Source organism: Bubalus kerabau, chromosome 1, assembly GCF_029407905.1.
Source record: "Bubalus kerabau isolate K-KA32 ecotype Philippines breed swamp buffalo chromosome 1, PCC_UOA_SB_1v2, whole genome shotgun sequence".
Classification (NCBI taxonomy): Eukaryota; Metazoa; Chordata; class Mammalia; order Artiodactyla; family Bovidae; genus Bubalus; species Bubalus kerabau.
In genome coordinates this window covers 240,169,862-240,190,761 of record NC_073624.1, presented here as the reverse complement: position 1 = coordinate 240,190,761, position 20,900 = coordinate 240,169,862, and the positions used below count along the sequence as shown (strand labels likewise).

The following is a 20,900-nucleotide window of genomic DNA, read 5'->3' as shown; positions in this document are numbered from 1 at the left end:
GTATGTCGGAGAGTGTTTTGCCTATGTTCTCCTCTAGGAGTTTTATAGTTTCTGGTCTTACATTGAGATCTTTAATCCATTTTGAGTTCATTTTTGTGTACGGTGTTAGAAAGTGGTCTAGTTTCATTCTTTTACAAGTGGTTGACCAGTTTTCCCAGCACCACTTGTTAAAGAGATTGTCTTTAATTAATCCATTGTATAGTCTTGCCTCCTTTGTCAAAGATAGGTGTCCATATGTGCGTGGATTTATCTCTGGGCCTTCTAGTTTGGTCCATTGGTCTATATTTCTGTCTTTGTGCCAGTACCATACTGTCTTGATAACTGTGGCTTTGTAGTAGAGCCTGAAGTCAGGTAGGTTGATTCCTCCAGTTCCATTCTTCTTTCTCAAGATTGCTTTGGCTATTCGAGGTTTTTTGTATTTCCATACAAATTGTGAAATTATTTGTTCTAGCTCTGTGAAGAATACCATTGGTAGCTTGATAGGGATTGCATTGAATCTATAAATTGCTTTGGGTAGTATACTCATTTGCACTATATTGATTCTTCCAATCCATGAACACGGTATATTTCTCCATCTATTAGTGTCCTCTTTGATTTCTTTCACCAGTGTTTTATAGTTTTCTATATATAGGTCTTTAGTTTCTTTAGGTAGATATATTCCTAAGTATTTTATTCTTTTCATTGCAATGGTGAATGGAATTGTTTCCTTAATTTCTCTTTCTGTTTTCTCATTATTAGTGTACAGGAATGCAAGGGATTTCTGTGTGTTGATTTTATATCCTGCAACTTTGCTATAATCATTGATTAGTTCTAGTAATTTTCTGGTGGAGTCTTTAGGGTTTTCTATGTAGAGGATCATGTCATCTGCAAATAGTGAGAGTTCTACATCTTCTTTTCCAATTTGGATTCCTTTTATTTCTTTTTCTGCTCTGATTGCTGTGGCCAAAACTATGTTGAATAGTAATGGTGAAAGTGGGCACCCTTGTCTTGTTCCTGACTTTAGAGGAAATGCTTTCAATTTTTCCCCATTGAGGATAATGTTTGCTGTGGGTTTGTCACATATAGCTTTTATTATGTTGAGGTATGTTCCTTCTATTCCTGCTTTCTGGAGAGTTTTGATCATAAATGGATGTTGAATTTTGTCAAAGGCTTTCTCTGCATCTATTGAGATGATCATATGGTTTTTATTTTTCAATTTGTTAATGTGGTGTATTACATTGATTGATTTGCGGATATTGAAGAATCCTTGCATCCCTGGGATAAAGCCCACTTGGTCATGGTGTATGATCTTTTTAATGTGTTGTTGGATTCTGATTGCTAGAATTTTGTTAAGGATTTTTGCATCTATGTTCATCAGTGATATTGGCCTGTAGTTTTCTTTTTTTGTGGGATCTTTGTCAGGTTTTGGTATTAGGGTGATGGTGGCCTCATAGAATGGGTTTGGAAGTTTACCTTCCTCTGCAATTTTCTGGAAGAGTTTGAGCAGGATAGGTGTTAGCTCCTCTCTAAATTTTTGGTAGAATTCAGCTCTGAAGCCATCTGGACCTGGGCTTTTGTTTGCTGGAAGATTTTTTATTACAGTTTCAATTTCCATGCTTGTGATGGGTCTGTTAAGATTTTCTATTTCTTCCTGGTCCAGTTTTGGAAAGTTGTACTTTTCTAAGAATTTGTCCATCTCTTCCACATTGTCCATTTTATTGGCATATAATTGTTGATAGTAGTCTCTTATGATCCTTTGTATTTCTGTGTTGTCTGTTGTGATCTCTCCATTTTCATTTCTAATTTTATTGATTTGATTTTTCTCCCTTTGTTTTTTGATGAGTCTGGCTAATGGTTTGTCAATTTTATTTATCCTTTCAAAGAACCAGCTTTTGGCTTTGTTGATTTTTGCTATGGTCTCTTTTGTTTCTTTTGCATTTATTTCTGCTCTAATTTTTAAGATTTCTTTCCTTCTACTAACCCTGGGGTTCTTCATTTCTTCCTTTTCTAGTTGCTTTAGGTGTAGAGTTAGGTTATTTATTTGACTTTTTTCTTGTTTCTTGAGGTATGCCTGTATGCTATGAACTTTCCCCTTAGGACTGCTTTTACAGTGTCCCACAGGTTTTGGGTTGTTGTGTTTTTAAATCTTAAGTCTTTAGAATCCGTTTTCCACCTGTCTTTGTGAGCTTATCTAGACATTTAGACATTTCTGAATTTTCCATCTCAAGCCCTCAGAATCTGCCAGATGGGTCTACATCTTCGTTCCATGACTCTTTAAAAGGAAACACTTTAAAAGGCAAGGAAGAAACTCCTCCTGGGAAGTAAATATAGGGGAATTCAAGTTTTGAATTTTAGTTAATAGAGCCATTGTTCCCAGCCATCCAAAATGATGCGTACTATGCACTAAGTGGTGGTATAGGGGAGGAGAAGCTTAAGACAGATTTATTCTCTTTAAGGAGCATGTTACTTATTAAGATTGAAAACATTAGGAAGTTAAATGACAATATCTTTGACATGGGGTGATACCTATTTTGACAAAATAACTTATTGGTACTGAGTCATATTTTGTGCTGAGACTTTTAATTAGAAAGTAGCTTCTATAAACATGGAATAAATTGATATCAAATATGTTTTAATGGCCAGCATGTTATTAAGTTGCACTGTTACTTGTTTTTAAGTATTACAGAAATTTTATTCAGAGTTTTTAAATGATCCAAAAAGTAACTGGATTTAAAGGGAAAGAGAGATATACAGTTCTGTGGTTAGGATAACCTAAATGTGGGCTGGGATTGGTCTTGTTTTAAACCAGATTATAAACCAGATTATTATCCATTGCAACCTAGATAGCATATTAAAAAGCAGAGATATTACTTTGCCAACAAAGGTCCGTCTAGTCAAGGGTATGGTTTTCCCTGTGTTCATGTATGGATGTGAGAGTTGGACTGTGAAGAAAGCTGAGCGCAGAAGAATCGATGCTTTTGAACTGTGGTGTTGGAGAAGACTCTTGAGAGTCCCTTGGACAGCAAGGAGATCCAACCAGTCCATCCTAAAGGAGATCAGTCCTGGGTGTTCATTGGATGGACTGATGCTGAAGCTGAAACTCCAGTACTTTGGCCACCTGATACGAAGAGTTGACTCATCATAAAAGACCCTGATGCTGGGAGGGATTGGGGGCAGGAGGAGAAGGGGACGACAGAGGATGAGATGGCTGGATGGCATCACGGACTTTTGATGGACATGAGTTTGGGTAAACTTCAGGAGTTGGTGATGGACAGGGAGACCTGGTGTGCTGTGATTCATGGGGTTGCAAAGAGTCGGACACAACTGAGTGACTGAACCGAACTGATTATCCATTGTGAAGCACGATCAAATGAAGCATATTATAGTGTAAGAGGCTTAACAAATCAAAAAGCTGTGAATGCATTTGGGCTCATGGAGTAAGAAAATAATGCTGAGATTTTAGGTGAGGCTTAGACATCTTGCCAAATAATTTTCTTGTCTATTCCTTTTCCATACATGGGATAGATTGCTGCTTCTTAGTATAAGACTGTTTTAATTTGTAATAGAGAAGTTCCTGTGTGGTTCTTTAACATGTATCTCTAAGCATTGCTCTTTGTCCTTCTTGATGGTCTTGTGTGCCAGTTTGCGTGTGTGTGTATGTGTTGCCTTGCCAAAGAACAAGTTAACTTACAAAAAGGATCTCAAGTTTACCATAATACCCTGACTCAAACAAACCAACAAAACACAGCAAACAAACTGAAAAGCAAAAAGAAGACTTTTTTTGCAGCCAGGAAATAGAAACTAAAATCAATAAAGTGTCTCATTGACGAGAGAAGGGAAGAAAAATTTTATAAATTTCCCAACCTCTTTCACTTCCCCAAAGCTAGGTTGAAACCTTTTGTGTTCTTTATTATACTCTTTTGAAAAATGTCACCACACTCTTTTAAAGTAAGACTGAAAGAATGTGCTCCTCTTGAAAACGTAATTAAATCGTACTGTTTGGGTGTAAAAGATTTCTTTAAATATAGATGGACACAAGAAAAGAGAAACTGTATGACCATACAGTAAAATTTTCAGACTTCTCCAATGGGAATGAAGTAAAATTTTTAGTGTTATTTATAGCCATGATCCTCATATTTTTAAATTACTGGGCAATTTGTTGAAACATGTTATATAATGATTTTTCTGAGAAAAATATCAAACATTGCAGAAATTAGATGTATAAGAATGCCATAAAATTTTTTATTCTTTAGCTGTGAACTATCATGATCAGCTCCTAAAAACCAAACTTTTTTTTTTCCACATCATAATGCACACTGGTCTACATGAAATTAGATGTTTTCACATAAAAAGTAACTTTAAAAGCAGTTGTGCAAAAGTAGCAGAGGCAAGGAGCTACAGAGTGAAGGGCAGATACTGATTTGCCTGAATGAATTCCTCATCAGTGCAAATGAAATTCTTCATTGAAATTTTAAAACTTGAGATACTATGCTTTGAACCTTTTTTATTAGTTGTTTTGTAAATGCTAGATCCAAATTAATGGTATATAATGTTACATATATTTGCAAAATGTTAAATTATTTTCTAATATGTTCAATGAAAGTATTGAATGTATTTCTATAAAACATGAAAGTATTTTCAAGATTTAGTGTAAGTCCAGTTCTCCTTATTAAAAATTGGCATTAAAATTATTTTTAAATGGTCTTGGGTCTCTTCTTGGACTTAACTTTTGAAATAACCCAGAAAAAGAATGCATTTACCTAAACATAAGTTCAGGTATAAAGCACTTAAAGCCACTGTTGGATGAGAGGTGTTGGGAGCTGCAGTGTCAACATAGGCCCTGTAACAGTGTGATCAAAGAAGGCATTTTGATGAGTAACCACATTAGCAGTACAGTCTGATCAATTTGAACAGCCAGAACTTTTCAGAAGGAAAAATGGGCAACCATATGAGTTTCCTTTGAATATTATCAGTATGTTAATTAAATATTTCTTAAGCTTGGAACAAGGTTTAGGCCCTTCAAGTTTTACTACCTTTGAAGGAGATGATAGATAAATAAAAATAAAAGACTGTTTCAGATTTGGTGCTATATACTAAATACTTGCCAAAGAGAAAATGAGGTTAGGATAATAATGAGAGTGGATTTAAATTAGTGTAACAGAGTGGTTAGGTGATCTCATCTCAGATTTTGGGTGTTTTCATTGAGGGTAAGATCAAACTTTGAGGTTATTTAAAGGCCTAAGATGTTTTAACTTTAGGTAAACAATTTTTATCTGTCAATATCCCCCCCCGCCTCCTTTTTTTTTCTAGTATTGCTGAATGCTGCAGCACTCCTTACTCACTTTTGGGTTTGGTCTTCACGGTTTCTTTTGTTGCCTTGGGTGTTCTGACACTTTGCAAGTTTTACTTGCAAGGTTACCGAGCTTTCATGAATGATCCTGCCATGAATCGGTAAGTCTTTTTGCTCCGAACAGCTCTAGAAATTTAAATCTTATCTAACTTAAAGAAATAATGATGAATTTCTTTGTTGATGAATTTTAGAGGAAATGGAATTTTGAGGACTTTTTCTGGGGAAATGGTTGCTATATTTGGGTTAACATGCTATTAAAAACCTAAATTTCTATGTATAAAAGATTGTATTTTTATTGTATGTACATAACATGTATATTAGATACTTTTCCTTTCTTAGATTTATTTAAGAGATTTTTGATAGCTTTTTCCCATTTTGAATTTGTGTCACTCTGCTAAAATCAGATTTCTATATTGGGTACTCCCTTAAAGATTTGTATTTTTTATGTTTGAACATAATTTTTATACCAATTGAAGTTTCAAAAGACACATTAATGAGGATGCAGAATAGTTATTCCAGTTGTTACTAAATCACTGAGATCTGGTGTTAGGAAGCTATCTCTAGAACTTGTCATGATTCCTGTTACCTTAATTAATATAGAGGTTTACTGATTTTATTTATTTAAGTTTACATAACCTCTTGAAGTATTTAAATCTTTATGGGGTATTTCAGAAGTAGTAGATGCCAAGTACCTTGTAAATTGAGAGGAAATTTTTATTTTGTTGTATATTAGTTTTTTGATGACAGAAAAGAAAAAAATGTATGCTCCATAATTTTCCTGCCAGTCCCAGCTAACACCTTTATAATGAAAAGAGTGGGTGGGAGCAAGAAAGAAAAATAATTCTTGTTTAAGTTCACAAAACTCATACCATTCAAAGAGCACTAAAGGGAAAATGACAACTTTCTCCTCGTACTTCCCATTTCCCCTGCACAAAGGTAACAGCTACAGGTGGTGATTTTAAAAATTTCTTATAGGGAAAAGTATGTATATATACATAGATACATATTCTTTTCCACATACTATACATATTGTTCTGTACCTTAGTTTGTCATGGCTTAGATAGGTTTCTTATATTTTGTTTTTATGTCAACACATCAGATACATCTCATTCTTTTTGATGAATGCATATTATTACAAAAATAATGTATCTCTCTTTTTTTTTTTGGCTATTTAAATAATGGTACTATCAGTATCTTTGTTCACGTCTCTTTTTTAAAACCCTTACATAGGAAAATTTTAAACCAAAAAAGTTGAGAAAATAGTAAAGTGAACGCCCATGCATGTGCCTAGCACCCACCTCCAGTGATGTGGCCAGGGTCCTGTGCTGTGTATCCCATCCATTCCACTTGTTTTGTCCCATAACCTAGCTGCATTTGTTTGAAGCAAATTCCAGATACAGTATTATTTTACCTCTGAATCCTTTAGGAAAAAAACGTAACTAAATAGAGCATTCATTTCTAATAGAAGAATTCCTTGACATCAAATACCCAGTTGGTGTTTGTATTTCCTTAATTATCTGCCTGAATTGTAAAAAACATTTTGTTTGCTCAACTCAGGATCCAGATAAGGCCCATATTTCAGAGGTTGGGTATGCCTGTCAAGTTTTTTTCAATATTTAGGTCCCTGTTATCTCTATATTTTTCCCTTTAATTTTATTTGTTGAAGACATCAGATTGTTTGTCCTACTTAATTTTTCATGGATTTTACTGATTATATCCCCATAACACATAACGTGTTCCATTATTCACTTTTTCGTATCTGTATATCCTAAAAATCTTTTTGTACTACATCCATAGGGTAAATTACCAGTAAGATTATTGAATTGAAGGGTATGTAATTTTAAATTTATTAGCAAATTCTTCTCCAGAAATGTTTTACCTATTTATATCTCAACATTAGTTGGCTCATATTTTTTTACATTCCTTGTCAGTACTTTGATCATCAAACTTTGAAATATTTGCTAATTTGTGGATTTGAAAACTGTACCTGTCCTTTGCTCATTTCTCGTTTATTTGCCAGATCCTTCAGAATTCAAGTCATTAGGATAAAAAGGTCTTAGGACTTTGTATATATATTCCATAAAGAAATTGAATTTCAAAAAAAGTATTTGTATTTATGTCTCTGGTTCTTATGGACTTCTTAAAGAGACATTTCCTACCCAAAGATTATACAGACATTGACCTAATGGTTCTGTATTTTATAATCAGGAGATAGTTCATAACACACGTGCTAAGTCACTTCAGTCATGTGCAACTGTTTGAGATCCTGTGGACTGTAGCTGGCCAGGGTCTCTGGAGTGGGTTGTCACTTCCTCCTCCAGGCAGTCTTCCTGACTCAGGGATGGAACCTGTCTCCTACGTCTTCTGCATTGGCAGGCACCATTAGCACCACCTGAGAAGCCCAGTTCATAATATGAGTGTATATAATTCAGTGGCTAGCTAAGAATGCTAGGGGTATCTGGCTCATTAGCAAAGCCTGGTTAGAGCACTTTTACTTATCTTAGACATTGCTTTAGTTCTCCTCACTATATGCTGAAATTATAGCTATTATGTTTTGCATATGTAGTGATACATTATGATTATATATTACTACATTGACATTAATATTCTGATCAGGTGTTTTGTCTAAGAATAGAGCAGAAATATGTAACAATAGTCTAAGCCTTTGGATTATTTTCTCTCAAAATTAAATGTGATTCTGATTACTGTTTGTTTTTCTGAAAATGTACGCTTTTCCAGGGGCATGACAGAAGGAGTTACGCTGTTAATCCTGGCGGTACAGACTGGTCTGATAGAACTGCAGGTTGTTCACCGGGCATTCCTGCTCAGTATTATCCTTTTCATTGTTGTAGCTTCTATTCTTCAGTCTATGTTAGAGATTGCAGATCCTATTGTTTTGGCGCTGGGAGCATCTAGAGACAAGTAAGAAACTTCCTAAAAGACATTTTTGTTGTATTCTTTACATGAGTTCATTGCCTGAAGATTTAGATTTTGTTTAGATACAGAAGATAATATGAATAATTGGTATTAGCTTATTAACAAATTTATTTTTTTAATATGTGTTTGACTTTTTCTGTTGTTTTTCCTTCAACATTTCTATAGTTAAAAGTCACATTAAAGGCTAAGTAATTTACAAATCAGCTTTTCTTCTTTGGAGAAATGTAATACTTTTTTATATTTATCCAGTTTTGAAATAATATAAAGCATAAAATTTAGTTCAGTAAATGTAACAAATAATATACAGTTTTATTCTGTGTACTAAAGTACTAAAGGAGGAGAAACATTGAGGAACTACAAACAAAGAAGAGAAAAATAAAGATTGTCAAGCATTAATGAAATTTTTACATTCTTACCTGATGGCTTGTTTGCAACTAACTGAGGTTATAATGGGGATTCTTGACACATTATGGGACCAACTGGATTCAAATTCATTCATCTCATAAAAATTTTCTGAATGAATAAAAGCCAATTATGATTTAGCTCTTTAAGATACCATTTTGGCTTATGGTAATTTATATAAGGACATGCTATAAAGAATTGCTTAAATTCAGTGCCACTATTTTTTTCCAGCATCCTTCTGTACATTCTGATTATTGAAATAACCTGATTTAATTGCTTCTTTGGTGGTACATTATGAGTAAGGGAGCAGGCAGCCTTGGGGGAGATAGAATTTTGACAGAAGAGTTTAAAAACACTCCAAATTAGGTTTACCTTTCTATCCCCGTATCCCATATTGTCAAACATTCTGAAAACTTTCTCAAGTGGTAAAATGGCTGAAAGAGTCAATTTAAATAAACTCTTGGATATGTTTCAGATAATTTAAATCATTATAATTATTTGAGATTTAGTTTTGAGGTTTAGAATTTCTCAATAGAAGCTTTTAAGATGTTGAATTCAATGGTGAACTCAGTTAAATAGTCATTTAAATTGTTTGACCAAAGTTCAACTACTCTTTTGTCATCTCTGGCAGTATCCTTTAGTATTATTAACTATACTAGTTAGAGGACTAATACAATACTATAGAAAGTTTGGGAAAGAGGAAAAAAGATCATAATTTCAGTGCCATAAGGATCAGTAAATCCAGTTCTGGGTCTTTCCAGGGTGCTGAACTAGCGTCATTACTGACTTCTTCCCTCTGAGACCAAATGCAGAGGAAATTTAGAGGGAAAGGAGCAAGACTGAGAAGCCCTGTGTGAAGCCCTCTGTGTGGGTGTGGAGTGGCAATTTTGGATGGGGGTCACTGTTACTCTTGTTTGTATATAGCAGCATTATTAGCCTGAGGCAAGTGAAGCTCCTGGCTGTGAGAGGATGAGATGGGAATGAACAGTTGGGTTCTGTTCTTTCCCATGAGTTAAATGGCAGTACGTTTTTTTTTTTTAAAAAAAAAAAAAAAAGAAATGGAAAAGTTGTGAGAAAAATATTACGTACCAGACCTGACTCAAGAATTGAAAAGCTTGGCTAGTTCTGTAACTGTTACAGAAATGGAAACAAAAGGTAAACATCCTGACCCAGGTGGCTTTACAGGCGAGGCAAGTGCTGCCAGACATCCAAGGATCAGATACCCATGCTTTAAACAGACTTCCAAATCATAGAAAGAACCTTCCTCCCAGCCCTTCCCCTTCTTTGAAGCCAGTATAAATCCATATTGAAATCAAAACAGACAACTTGAGAAAGATAAAGTTTATTTCACTCACAACAGGAGATACTAGGACATTTTTATAATAATTGACTCAGGTACAGACAACTTGACCAATGGAATGGAGCCCCCAAGCAAGTCCATGTATATATGGACCTTTGGTGCATGACAGAAGGGGCATGTTAGGTGATGGGGGCAGGTGGTCGTGTAATGTAGCTGGAAAAAAAATGATTTCTATTTGGAAAAGGATGGAATTGGATTCCTATATCATAGCCGTAAACAAAAGAATTAGCTCCAAAATTGTAGAGGCTTAAATGTCAAAATAAAAAATTAAATCTGCATAGAGTAGTATATTTTAGACCTTCAAGGAGGAAAAAAAAAATTGTTAAACTGATGGAGCTGGTTGTGAAAAGGCTAAGAATGACTATGATTATGAAAGAAAAGTGATAAATTATTAAAATTAATAACATTTTCTAAACCTAAAGGTAACTTAAATTAGACATGATGGTTACAAACTGGGAGAAGATATTTATAGTATTCACACTTGCCCAAGAATTAGTATCTAGAATATATAAACAACTCAGATCATGGAGTGAAGTGGCTAAAATACCCCATCAGGCTTTTAGTGAAAGAGCAAACAATGACTATGAAGAGAGGTTCACTGTTTTTAGTGGTCAAAGAAATGTGAATCAAGACCTCTCTGAGTTACTGTTTTGAACCCATGGAAGTGTCAATGAATAAATAATAGAAAGGAAACAAGAAAGCGGGAGGGACTTGGTGTAGTCCAGTGTTTAAGAATCTGCGCTACCAAAGCGTGAAGCCTGGGTTCAGTCCCTGGTCAGGGAACTAGATCCCATATGCTGCAACTAAGATACAGAACAGCCAAATAGATAAGTAAACTTTGTTAAAAAATTAAAAAGAAGAGAGAGAGAAGAATGTCAGCTGATATCTAAGGTAGAAGGAAACATAGGTCCTAGGATGTTAGGTTTCTGGTGGGAATGTAAATTAGTGTAATCACTTTGGGAAACTAGCATTTTCTCCTATGTACATACTCAAGACATTCTGCACATGTTCAGGAGGGACATGTAGAAGAATGTTCATAGCACAATTTCACAATACCAAAAACCTGGGAGCAAATCATACACTAATCAGACAGGAAAGGAGGTGAATCAGTGTGATAATAGACACAGTGGAATGTTAAAAGCATTAGTGACACATTAAGCATTATGAATGGTTCATAGCAGTATATAAGTAAATCAAGAAAGATGACAATGTAGAATGTCATTTTTATGTTAGAATTTTAAAATACACTCTTTAGGAATACATGTGGATGAAACAGCACTATAGAAAAGGAAGTAATCAAGTGAGTGAAGAGCACAGGATTCATGAAATGGTTTCATTGGGTGAAGGGAGGCAGGTCCTGGAATAGGCCAGCTGCCTCACGCTTAGAGTAGATTATGGTCCAGGCCCTCTCTTTTTTACAGAGAGATGGGTTCATGAATGCTTGTTACAGTTTCAGTTCAGTTCAGTCGCTCAGTTGTGTCTGACTTTGCGACCCCATGGACTGCAGTGTGCCAGGCTTCCCTGTCCATCACCAACTCCCAGAGCTTGCTAAAACTCATGTCTGTTGAGTCGGTAATGCCATCTAACCATCTCGTCCTCTGTTGTCCCCTTCTCCTTCCACCTTCAATCTTTCCCAGCATCAGGGTCTTTTCCAATGAGTCAGTTCTTCACATCAGGTGGCCAAAGTATTGGAGTTTCAGCTTCAGCATCAGTCCTTCAGGTGTAAATACTTAGGGTGTAAATGCCTTTTAAAGTTTAGGTATTTAAAATTGCTGATTGGATTATTATTAATAATAAAAAGAGGGACTTGCACAGACCAATAAAGATAGTGTATTCTGAATCGAAGATTATGATTAATTCAGTTAACTGCACTGGGGATTGAAAAAGGGAAATGAAGAATGTCCTAATTCTCCAAGTTAGAAGAACTGTTAAAAGGTAATACTGAAATACTACTTATCTCTGTTACAAAGGAGGTAATTATTAGGGGAACATCCTCACGTGTCTTTGGCATTGGTTGGACTAGAGGTAATTTCCAGTGTTTAACTTAAAAAGGTGCCTCAGATAGTTTTAGCTATAGATATAATTGTTACTTTTATCTGTAAATTTGATTATAGTTGTTAGCATGAAATTTTACAACTATAGTCTATCTATTCAAATTATATAGCAGATTTTTAAATGATCAACATTTAAATGAAATGGACTGAGGTGAATTAAAAAAACTATTTTTCACTGTGTAGTACTTAACCTGTTAATGGAACGAATTTCCAGTATCACTTTATGCTATACTTTTTACTTTTAATTTTAAATTAGATTTTTGTTTAATTTTAACCGAAATAAGGATATATATGTATATAATGTTTGTGTGTATATAAAACAGAAATTAGACATAGGTTAAAACTGTTAGCATAGTTTTGTATTTTTCTGTGTACATGTATAATATGTAAATATATACCTACATTATGTAAGTGGATCATAGCTAGCTTGATTTTGAAGAATACGCTTAAAGTTTTCAGGCAAATTGCCCTATTATAGCTGTTGTTACAATAATTCCTTTCTGTCTGCTTTTTTTTTTTTTTTTTAATAAAAGTTTGGAATCTCAAAGCAGAGCTACAGTGGCAGTTTAAGTTTGTCCCTTAACATCTCATAAGAAACATGTTTGACAGGAAAAGCTGTAAAACACTTTCCAAAGTACCTCGCTTTAATTTTAACCACAATGATAATTTACGTTCTTCTAATTAGAATTGCTAATGTGGACAGTCCCACGCACTACAGCACTTGTGTTCTTTCTTTTCCTCCCCCGCCCCATGTTATAATAAAGGTAGGGAGGATGATTTATGCTGCTCCTCTGTCTCCCTTGCAATACTTTGAATGGATCTGAGAACATATCATAGATGCTGATATTTAATTAAAGCAGCATAATTTTGTTGTAGCCATGAACTTTAAATTATTTTGGTTGAAATTCACATTTTCTTATAATGTTTTTAAATAATCTGGGTTTGTTTTATAGGAAATCATTAAATGATTTAAGTCTCAGTGTTCAGTTTACATAGATTATAATTGAGTTTTATTTTTAAGAGAGGGGACAGCTGTTTGGGGCTCACGCTGATTTCTAGATTTGTGGTCCTTATGTTACAAAATTACTCCAGCTTTGGCTTTTATTTGTCCCGGTAAGTGGAATTACCCAGCATCTTTTTAAATCCCTTGTTGGAGTAATAAGTCATTCCATCATCAAATGGCTTATAAATTGAATATATTGGGTTGGCCAGAAAGTTTGTGTTCAGATTTTTTCCATGGTGGCATGGAAAAACTGGGCTGAACTTTTTGGCCAACCCAATATAAAGTAAGCAATAAATTTGTAGGAGGTGAAAATCATACCTACCTTTTTTTTTTTTTTTTTTGCATAAATAGAGTTTTTCAAAGTTCTGCTTAAGGCAGTTGCTGTTGGAGGGTTGTGTCATTTTTCTTTTAGAAATCGATATACAGTCTGTATTAAATTTGGAATATATTTAAGGAATTATCTATTAGAATATTACAGTGTATGAAGATGTAAACAAAAGAAAAGATTATGTTCCTTTTTTTGTGATAACCAGGGGGCTCCTGCTGTCTATTCCACTGTTGATAGGAAGGAGGGTTCAAATGGAACCAAAAGCTGAAATCTAAGGAATCTCTTGATATGTTGTGTGTGTTAAAAGCATAACATTATATGTGTAACTATTCTTGTGTGTAATAATTATGGTAAGCTTTTGTCCTGCTTACATCATAGGGCTTTGCACTTGAGTGGATAGATGGGTAGGTAAGAAAAGGTAGTCATAGATGGAAAGTAGTTTGAAAAATTTCAAGCAGAAATAATTTTCAGGTTTTATTTGGCACTTACTTCAAACATGACTTTGTGCTCAGGAGCTGAAGTTATCATATTTTTCAAGCAGTTTAAATTTGGACAGTAAGACTTTTTTTTGTTAATGTTCGTACATATATAAAAATATGTTTAATTAAATAATATAAAGTAAAAATATAAATAAAGGTATTTAGATGTATATGATATATAAAATACATATTATATATAAATATATATTGAAAGAAACAGTGCTTCAGTTCATTGTATGATTGTTTGGTACAGGTGTTAAGAATTCTTAGAGGCTAGGTAATTCCTGGGGAAAAAATTGCATTACCTGTATAAATAAATTTGTTTAGCTTGAACTGATTGAAAGGGTTTAGAAAACAAGATGGGATGGAGACATTTCTGGTGGGATGTTTAAGACTGCTTGTGTTTTTCTGGGAAGACAATTAGCCATCATTGCTTATAGTGAAGGACAGATGTTGATGAGTTTGAGCCAAAAAATTGGGAGTGGAGGCCCTCAGATGGAGGCTAGGAAGTTTAGAGAAGGTATTGACAGTATTATGCTAGTTGAGCTTTAGGATGATTAATCTATTCAGGAATAGGGGCAAGAAGGGAGGACAATCAGCTAATAGGTCTTAGATTAACATGGTTCCTTGTTTTTCCTCATCCTCAGCACATGTGAGGGGTAATATGCCTGCTCATCGAGGGCCATTCCTTTCAGTAACACTGCACTTAATGGCCACACAGATGGCCGCAGAGATTTTCATCAAGGGTGTTGCGGGTGAGGAGAGGATGTCATGACTTAAGAAAGCAAATTACTGTCAAATCTGTTAAGGTTTAATGCTGTGAAAGCCTGAAATTGCTTTGAAATTGCTAGGAGTGGGAATGAGACTGAAAGCAAACTATTGAGGGAAAAAAAAAAGGAATTGGTAGTACTTGGCAACTGACTGAGTGCCCCAGGTTAAGGGAAAAGAAATCAGTCATGTTCTTGGAAGTACCATACCTTGGACATGACTTGCCCTGAAATCTAGCCCTGTGACTTGGAGAAGGGTGTGTGGTAAAATGTGAAATTGAAGCATGGCATAAGACCTGTGGGTTGTCCTGCTGGGTGACTGACACGTTAAAAGAATACTTTTCTTTCTTCAGGAGTTTATGGAAACACTTCCGTGCAGTGAGCCTTTGTTTATTTTTACTGGTATTCCCTGCTTATATGGCTTACATGATTTGCCAGTTTTTCCACATGGATTTTTGGCTTCTTATCATTATTTCTAGCAGCATTCTCACCTCTCTTCAGGTAAGTCCAGGATTAATGAACTTTGTATAATAAATAACTTTCTTATTTTTCCTTCCAGAAAAGGAATTACAAACTTTTTCAAAATTAACAATTAGAAGTGGACTTTTTAGGTGATTCCTTCCCATGCTCTTTACTAGAGGTTATTGAAGTACTAGGCCAATCTAAGTCACTGCATTTTTTTAATCAAGATTGTTAAACTTTGCAATATCTCTTTTTCAAAATGGTATGGCATAGAACTGTCATGAAAACCTTGAATACATAAGTAACTATAAAATATTAAAAGATTTTAGTGCTTGTTTGGAACACATTTTTAAGTAAATGCCTATTTGAAAATATCCATAATTTCATAATGTATATAAATGTATGATATCTGTGTATGTATTACAGAGATATGATGTACACAGACATGATACATAGACATGTACTTTACACACACATATACATACAAACTATTACCATGGAATGGATAAGCTTATTGTAACTTGCAAGTGGAGCTTGGTTGCCTAATCAGTAACAAATAATGCAGCACTGGTGATACAGATTTATTCATTGTTCCTTGTAGAAGTAAAGGTTCTTCGAAAGTTGAGGAACAGGCGTGAATAACAGAATTAGGAAAATTCAGGTAGAATTTTGAGGGCTTGGAGAGCAGGGGAAAGGATAAGTCAGAGAAGACTGATTACTAATCAGAATCATCATTAGGAAAGTTAACTCAGGGTCCTTTTCAGTATCAAAGATCTGCATTACTGAGATCACCCACATTTTAATTACATCACTGTCTCCTCTGCACATTAAATCTAGCATCCTAAAGGTATTAGTAATATGTTATTGTTTAAAGTCTGTGAAAAACTTTTTGTAGTGATTATATGCATACCTTTTTTTTTTTCCCCCAGGTTCTGGGAACACTTTTTATTTATGTCTTATTTATGGTCGAGGAATTCAGAAAGGAGCCAGTAGAAAACATGGATGATGTCATCTACTATGTGAATGGCACTTACCGCCTGCTGGAGTTTCTTGTGGCCCTATGCGTGGTGGCCTATGGCGTCTCAGAGACCATCTTTGGAGAATGGACAGTGATGGGCTCAATGATCATCTTCATCCATTCCTACTATAATGTGTGGCTTCGGGCCCAGCTGGGGTGGAAGAGCTTCCTGCTCCGCAGGGACGCTGTGAATAAGATTAAATCATTACCCATTGCTACGAAGGAGCAGCTGGAGAAGCACAACGATATTTGTGCCATCTGTTATCAGGTAACTCTTGCAGTAAGAAGCCATTTGGGTGGGCCTGCGGGACTTTAACCACATTATTCAAATTCAAGTTAAATTTCCTGGGTGAAAAATAGTGGGCCTCAGAAATTATTAAAAACCTGATAAAATATTTCCAGTTTATTTCAAAAGTAAGTTTTAAATTTAGTCCCTGAAGTTCTAATTTACTGTTATTTTCAACATTATTGCTCACCCATAAATAAAGGAAAAACAGGTCAGGTGTATTTTATATTTACTCCTGAATATATATAAATATATATAGTATATACACACTCACACATATATATGTACTATCAAATATAGACTAACAATCAGGAGTCAGCAACTTCTGAAAAGTGGTGTGCCAAGATTCGGACTCTTTCCCTTCTGGTATTTCCGGGTGGGGAATAAATGTTCATTCATACAGTTAGTGTAGGTGGAGAGAGCAGTGCTTCTGTATAGTTGAGGGGTGTCTGAGGTGAGTGCAGGTTCTGTGTGGAAGTGGGGGCAGGAGATACAGTAGAGGCAGCCAGTCGGTGTACATTACAGGTGGCCTCCCTGACATCTTTGGTACAAGAGCCCTCCGTAGAGGATGACTGCCTTCTATCAGGAATTGAAAGATAGTATTGAAATCAGCTTGGAGACAGAGCAATAACATACAACAGCCCTGGACTTGAGTCAGCAGTCACCTGTGCAGGAGGGTGACAGCAGCTTCTCAAGTTAAACCGTACTGTAGGAAATACGGGCAGAAATCCTGGGTGACAACACAAGCTGTTCCTTTACAGTCACTCTTAAAAAAGAGTGTAGGCTGACGGAAGAAAACTATGGATAGTATCGGCCTTCCCTCATGGCTCAGATGGTAAATAATCCACCTGCAATGCAAGGGACCTAGGCTCGATCCCTAGGTTAGGAAGATCCCCTAGAGAAGGGAATGGCAACCTACTCCAGTATTCTTGCCTGGAGAATCCCATGGACAGAGGAGCCTGCTGGGCTACAGTAAATGGGGTCACAAAGAGTCGGACACGATTGAGTGACTAACAGTGTCAGTGAGTGTATAGGGGAGGGACTTGCTCCAAGCTGCTTTATAGCATAGATGTTATGTGCTTGTGTGTTAAGACTGTCAGGAAGAGGAGTTTTTCCCAATAGTAAAATTCAGCTGTCACTTTTTGATTGTTACTAGAGCATACTTGGGGTCCTAGCAGAAGAATATTCTCCAGGTTAGTTTTGCATTTGAGGGGATGGAGGAGCAGTGTAGATTCCCCCCAGATTAAGTGGCCATTGTCTTCGTTCTGGCTCCTTTGTGCCCAGTAGGCTTCTTTGTGCCCTTGTAGGATGCAGGACAAAGCACGGCAGAGACAGATCTGAGGCACACTGGCTTCAGCTGCCGGTGTCTAAGTATACCGTCTCTGGGACTCGAGAGTCCTCTTTTTGTGTTTCCTGTTGTCACATCACTTTTTTTGAGGTGCCTGGACTACCTGCTGACACCACACAGAAAACGAAACTCGAATCGCTTACCTTCCCAGCTGGCTGCTCTTCCTTGGATGGCTTTCTGCTTAAAAGTCCACTCCCAGGTGTTACTGGTTCTTGGCAAGGAATTTCTGCGATAGCCACAACTCCATGTTTTGGGACTTGAGACAAAATTAATGGTTGATTCACCAAATGTATATTGTTATAATTTAAATTTCATATCCTCAGCTTTCCCTCCCCAAATATATCTTACACAGGGACTATTAGTGTAAAGTATACCACTGCTTATTCCAGTGGTTATTGAACTTAAATGTGCATTGAAGTCCCATGGGTGGCCTGCTGTACCTGTGGATTTGTGAATGCCATCTTCAGATAGCCAGATCAGAAGGTCTGGGTGGCCCCAGAATGTGCATGGTTAGCAAGCACTCCGGTGGTTCTGATGCATGCCGAGAAACACTGGCTTGTATTGTAGAAACTGGGATGTACGTTGTCCCTGACGAAGTTGCCACTTCCTTGCCAATACCCTGGTGTTATGTGACTGATTTTGTCTCCTTGCCAATAATCTCGTCATGGAATAATCTGTTGAGCTGTGTAGAAGCGAAAAATGGAGAAAGTCCCATCTTCATCAGACTTCCTGAAGTTCTGATTATACTCGTGGAGACCCAGTAATTGTACTGCTACAGTTTTATACCTTTGTGTTCACACTAAGACAGAACCCAGTTACATAGGTCGTTTCTTCCTCATGTTTGGTTTTTACTTCCTTTTAGAAATTGCTTAGCCAGTGGTTCTTGTTTTGTTTGTATAAAGGGGTCTCTGATGGCAAGAGGATTATTACAAACATACACAGTGAGTTTTATTGTAAGATCTGTGTTACAGATTTTCTATGGAGACTTTGTAGGAAAGGAAAGAAAAGTTGGAACTAGAACACATGCGTAGCGGCAAAAGTTTTAGACAACAGACGTTCATGAGGTATCTCTTTCCCGCCTTTGTAGGACATGAAATCTGCCGTGATCACACCTTGCAGTCACTTCTTCCATGCAGGCTGTCTCAAAAAGTGGCTGTATGTCCAGGAGACCTGCCCTCTGTGCCACTGCCACCTCAAGAACTCCTCGCAGCTGCCTGGGTTAGGCGCTGACCTGGTTCCACAGCCTGCCGCTGGAGTCGAGCAGCACGCACTCCAGGGAGGTACTGAAGCCCCAGGCCAGGAGCTGCCTCAGGGGCCTGGGGCACAAGAAGGTTCTAGGGATAAGGACGTTCCACAGCCTCCCGCTGGAGCTGAGCAGCACGCACTCCAGGGAGGTACTGAAGCCCCAGGCCAGGAGCTACCTCAGGGGCCTGGGGCACAAGAAGGTTCTAGGGATAAGGACGAGGGCATTGCCAGAAGATCAGATAGCCAGGAAGGGACTTGTGATCCCAAGGAAAATCCTCCTGGTGCAGAAGATGAAGCTCTTCCTGTTGAGGTCAGCCTAGAAGAGAAGCAGCAGGAGTAGCACTTCCCTCTCCGGAGATGAAGTTAACTCACGGTGGGATCCGTGCTCAGATTTGAGGAGCGGATGTATGAGGTGATTAGGCAGGAAGCTTGACATTCCAAGGATCTCATCCAGGAAGTGCTCTCAGTGGAGACCCCCTGCTTTCATCCCCTTGACACTGGGGGAGGAAGTTTTGCAGTGTATGCTAATCAAAATGTATATATCCTATGCTGGTGTTCATCGGTAGAGGTTTGCCAAGAAAATTCAACCTCAGGAACTTCAGAAACAGCCCCTGATTTGTAAGGGATAAATAAAATCAGATTGGAGCATCTGAAAGGGGCTAAAGGAAGGAGGATGGCAAGCATGAGGACGGCACAGGAGGCAGCAGGCAGAGGTGGAACTGACCCTTCACTTTCTACGGAACAGGACCGTTCTTGTTACAGAGTATGAGTGGTGACCAGCCCTTTTCCTCCGCCCCCTTTCCCCTCAGTTAATTGGAACTCAGTCAGGTGATTATCTGTACAGCACTGAAATGAAATCAAAGATATAAAAGCATTGATTGTATTCAAAGATTGAAGCACGCTCATACTTCGTATGTGCTTTGGGGGAGGGGGTGGGTGGGCACGTGGGCCTTGCGGGTGCATTCATGTAATCCGAGACTCTTGAACTTTATGATGGAGTCTTCAATATTTTGATGTATATGAAACTTTTGTTAATACACTGTATACTGTGTTGGCTGTGTGAAGTAAACTAAAGCTCTAATGAACACTTTGGAGTCCACGTTAGTGTAGGAGACCAAAGTGGGAAGGGCTTTAGGGCACTGAGAAAGGCCCTGAGTGTACTTTCCAATCCTGTGTAATGTTTAGTTCTTGGCAACTGAATCAAAGCAGTGTTAAATTATGGCAATATTTGCACTTGGGGAATGAGTACATAACGTATGATCACACTCTGCAAATGCCACTTTTAAAGCTGTTAATAGACTTTGCACCTTTTCTTTGACAAGGATGTGTCATATTTAAATTTTTACATTCATCATGGTTACAGGTAGAACTAGGGAGGGGGGAATGTAATTTTTTATGGGAATTTTGATATGAAAAGAAACTAGTCATTTATTTATACAATAGGCTTGGCTCAAAAAGTGTTTTTCAACTTGGTATTCCTAATGTGGGATGTGACTTTATTTTATTTTTAGTAGCAGACTTGGATGTAGACTGACATAGCTGAATGTCTTAATAAATTTAAATTTGAAGATAACAGTGTTTTATTCCTGTGGTGATTTTTATTGTAAAGTGTCTTGCTGAAATTCTTTTCTTAGGAGGTTTTGCTTATCCAACTGGGCTTCTGATATCTTGATCCCTGTCAGAAAATGCCCGGCAGATGGCAGAACTTTTTGACTGAAAAGGATCAGTTCTTTGCAATCTTCTACACTGCTGGCTGAATGAGTTACAAGCAGGAATCAAGACAGACGGGAGAAACATCAACAACCTCAGATATGCGGAAAGTGAAGAGGAACTAAAGAGCCTCTTGATGAGAGTGAAGGAGAGTGAAAGAGCTGGCTTAAGA

The 20,900-nt window shown here is 36.9% G+C and overlaps 1 protein-coding gene and 1 long non-coding RNA gene across 7 annotated transcripts in view; one reads left to right on the top strand and one right to left on the bottom strand.

The window, feature by feature from the left end:
- RNF145 (ring finger protein 145) overlaps positions 1-20,591 on the top strand; it is a 64,360-nt gene extending 43,769 nt beyond the window's left edge. For all 6 annotated transcript variants that reach the window (XM_055561054.1, XM_055561058.1, XM_055561062.1 and 3 more), the window contains 5 exons: positions 5,290-5,430; positions 8,069-8,251; positions 15,013-15,160; positions 16,051-16,407; positions 18,861-20,591. In XM_055561054.1, the coding sequence (XP_055417029.1) occupies positions 5,290-5,430; positions 8,069-8,251; positions 15,013-15,160; positions 16,051-16,407; positions 18,861-19,358 (1,327 nt within the window). In that variant the 3' untranslated portion in view covers positions 19,359-20,591. The remainder of the gene's footprint in view (positions 1-5,289; positions 5,431-8,068; positions 8,252-15,012; positions 15,161-16,050; positions 16,408-18,860) is intronic.
- On the bottom strand, positions 16,211-18,340 carry LOC129637099 (uncharacterized). The gene is made up of 3 exons (XR_008707338.1): positions 18,214-18,340; positions 17,917-18,029; positions 16,211-16,324 (listed from the first exon to the last, which is right to left on the bottom strand). It is a non-coding gene; the product is annotated as an uncharacterized LOC129637099 (long non-coding RNA).
- Positions 20,592-20,900: the final 309 nt, after the last annotated feature.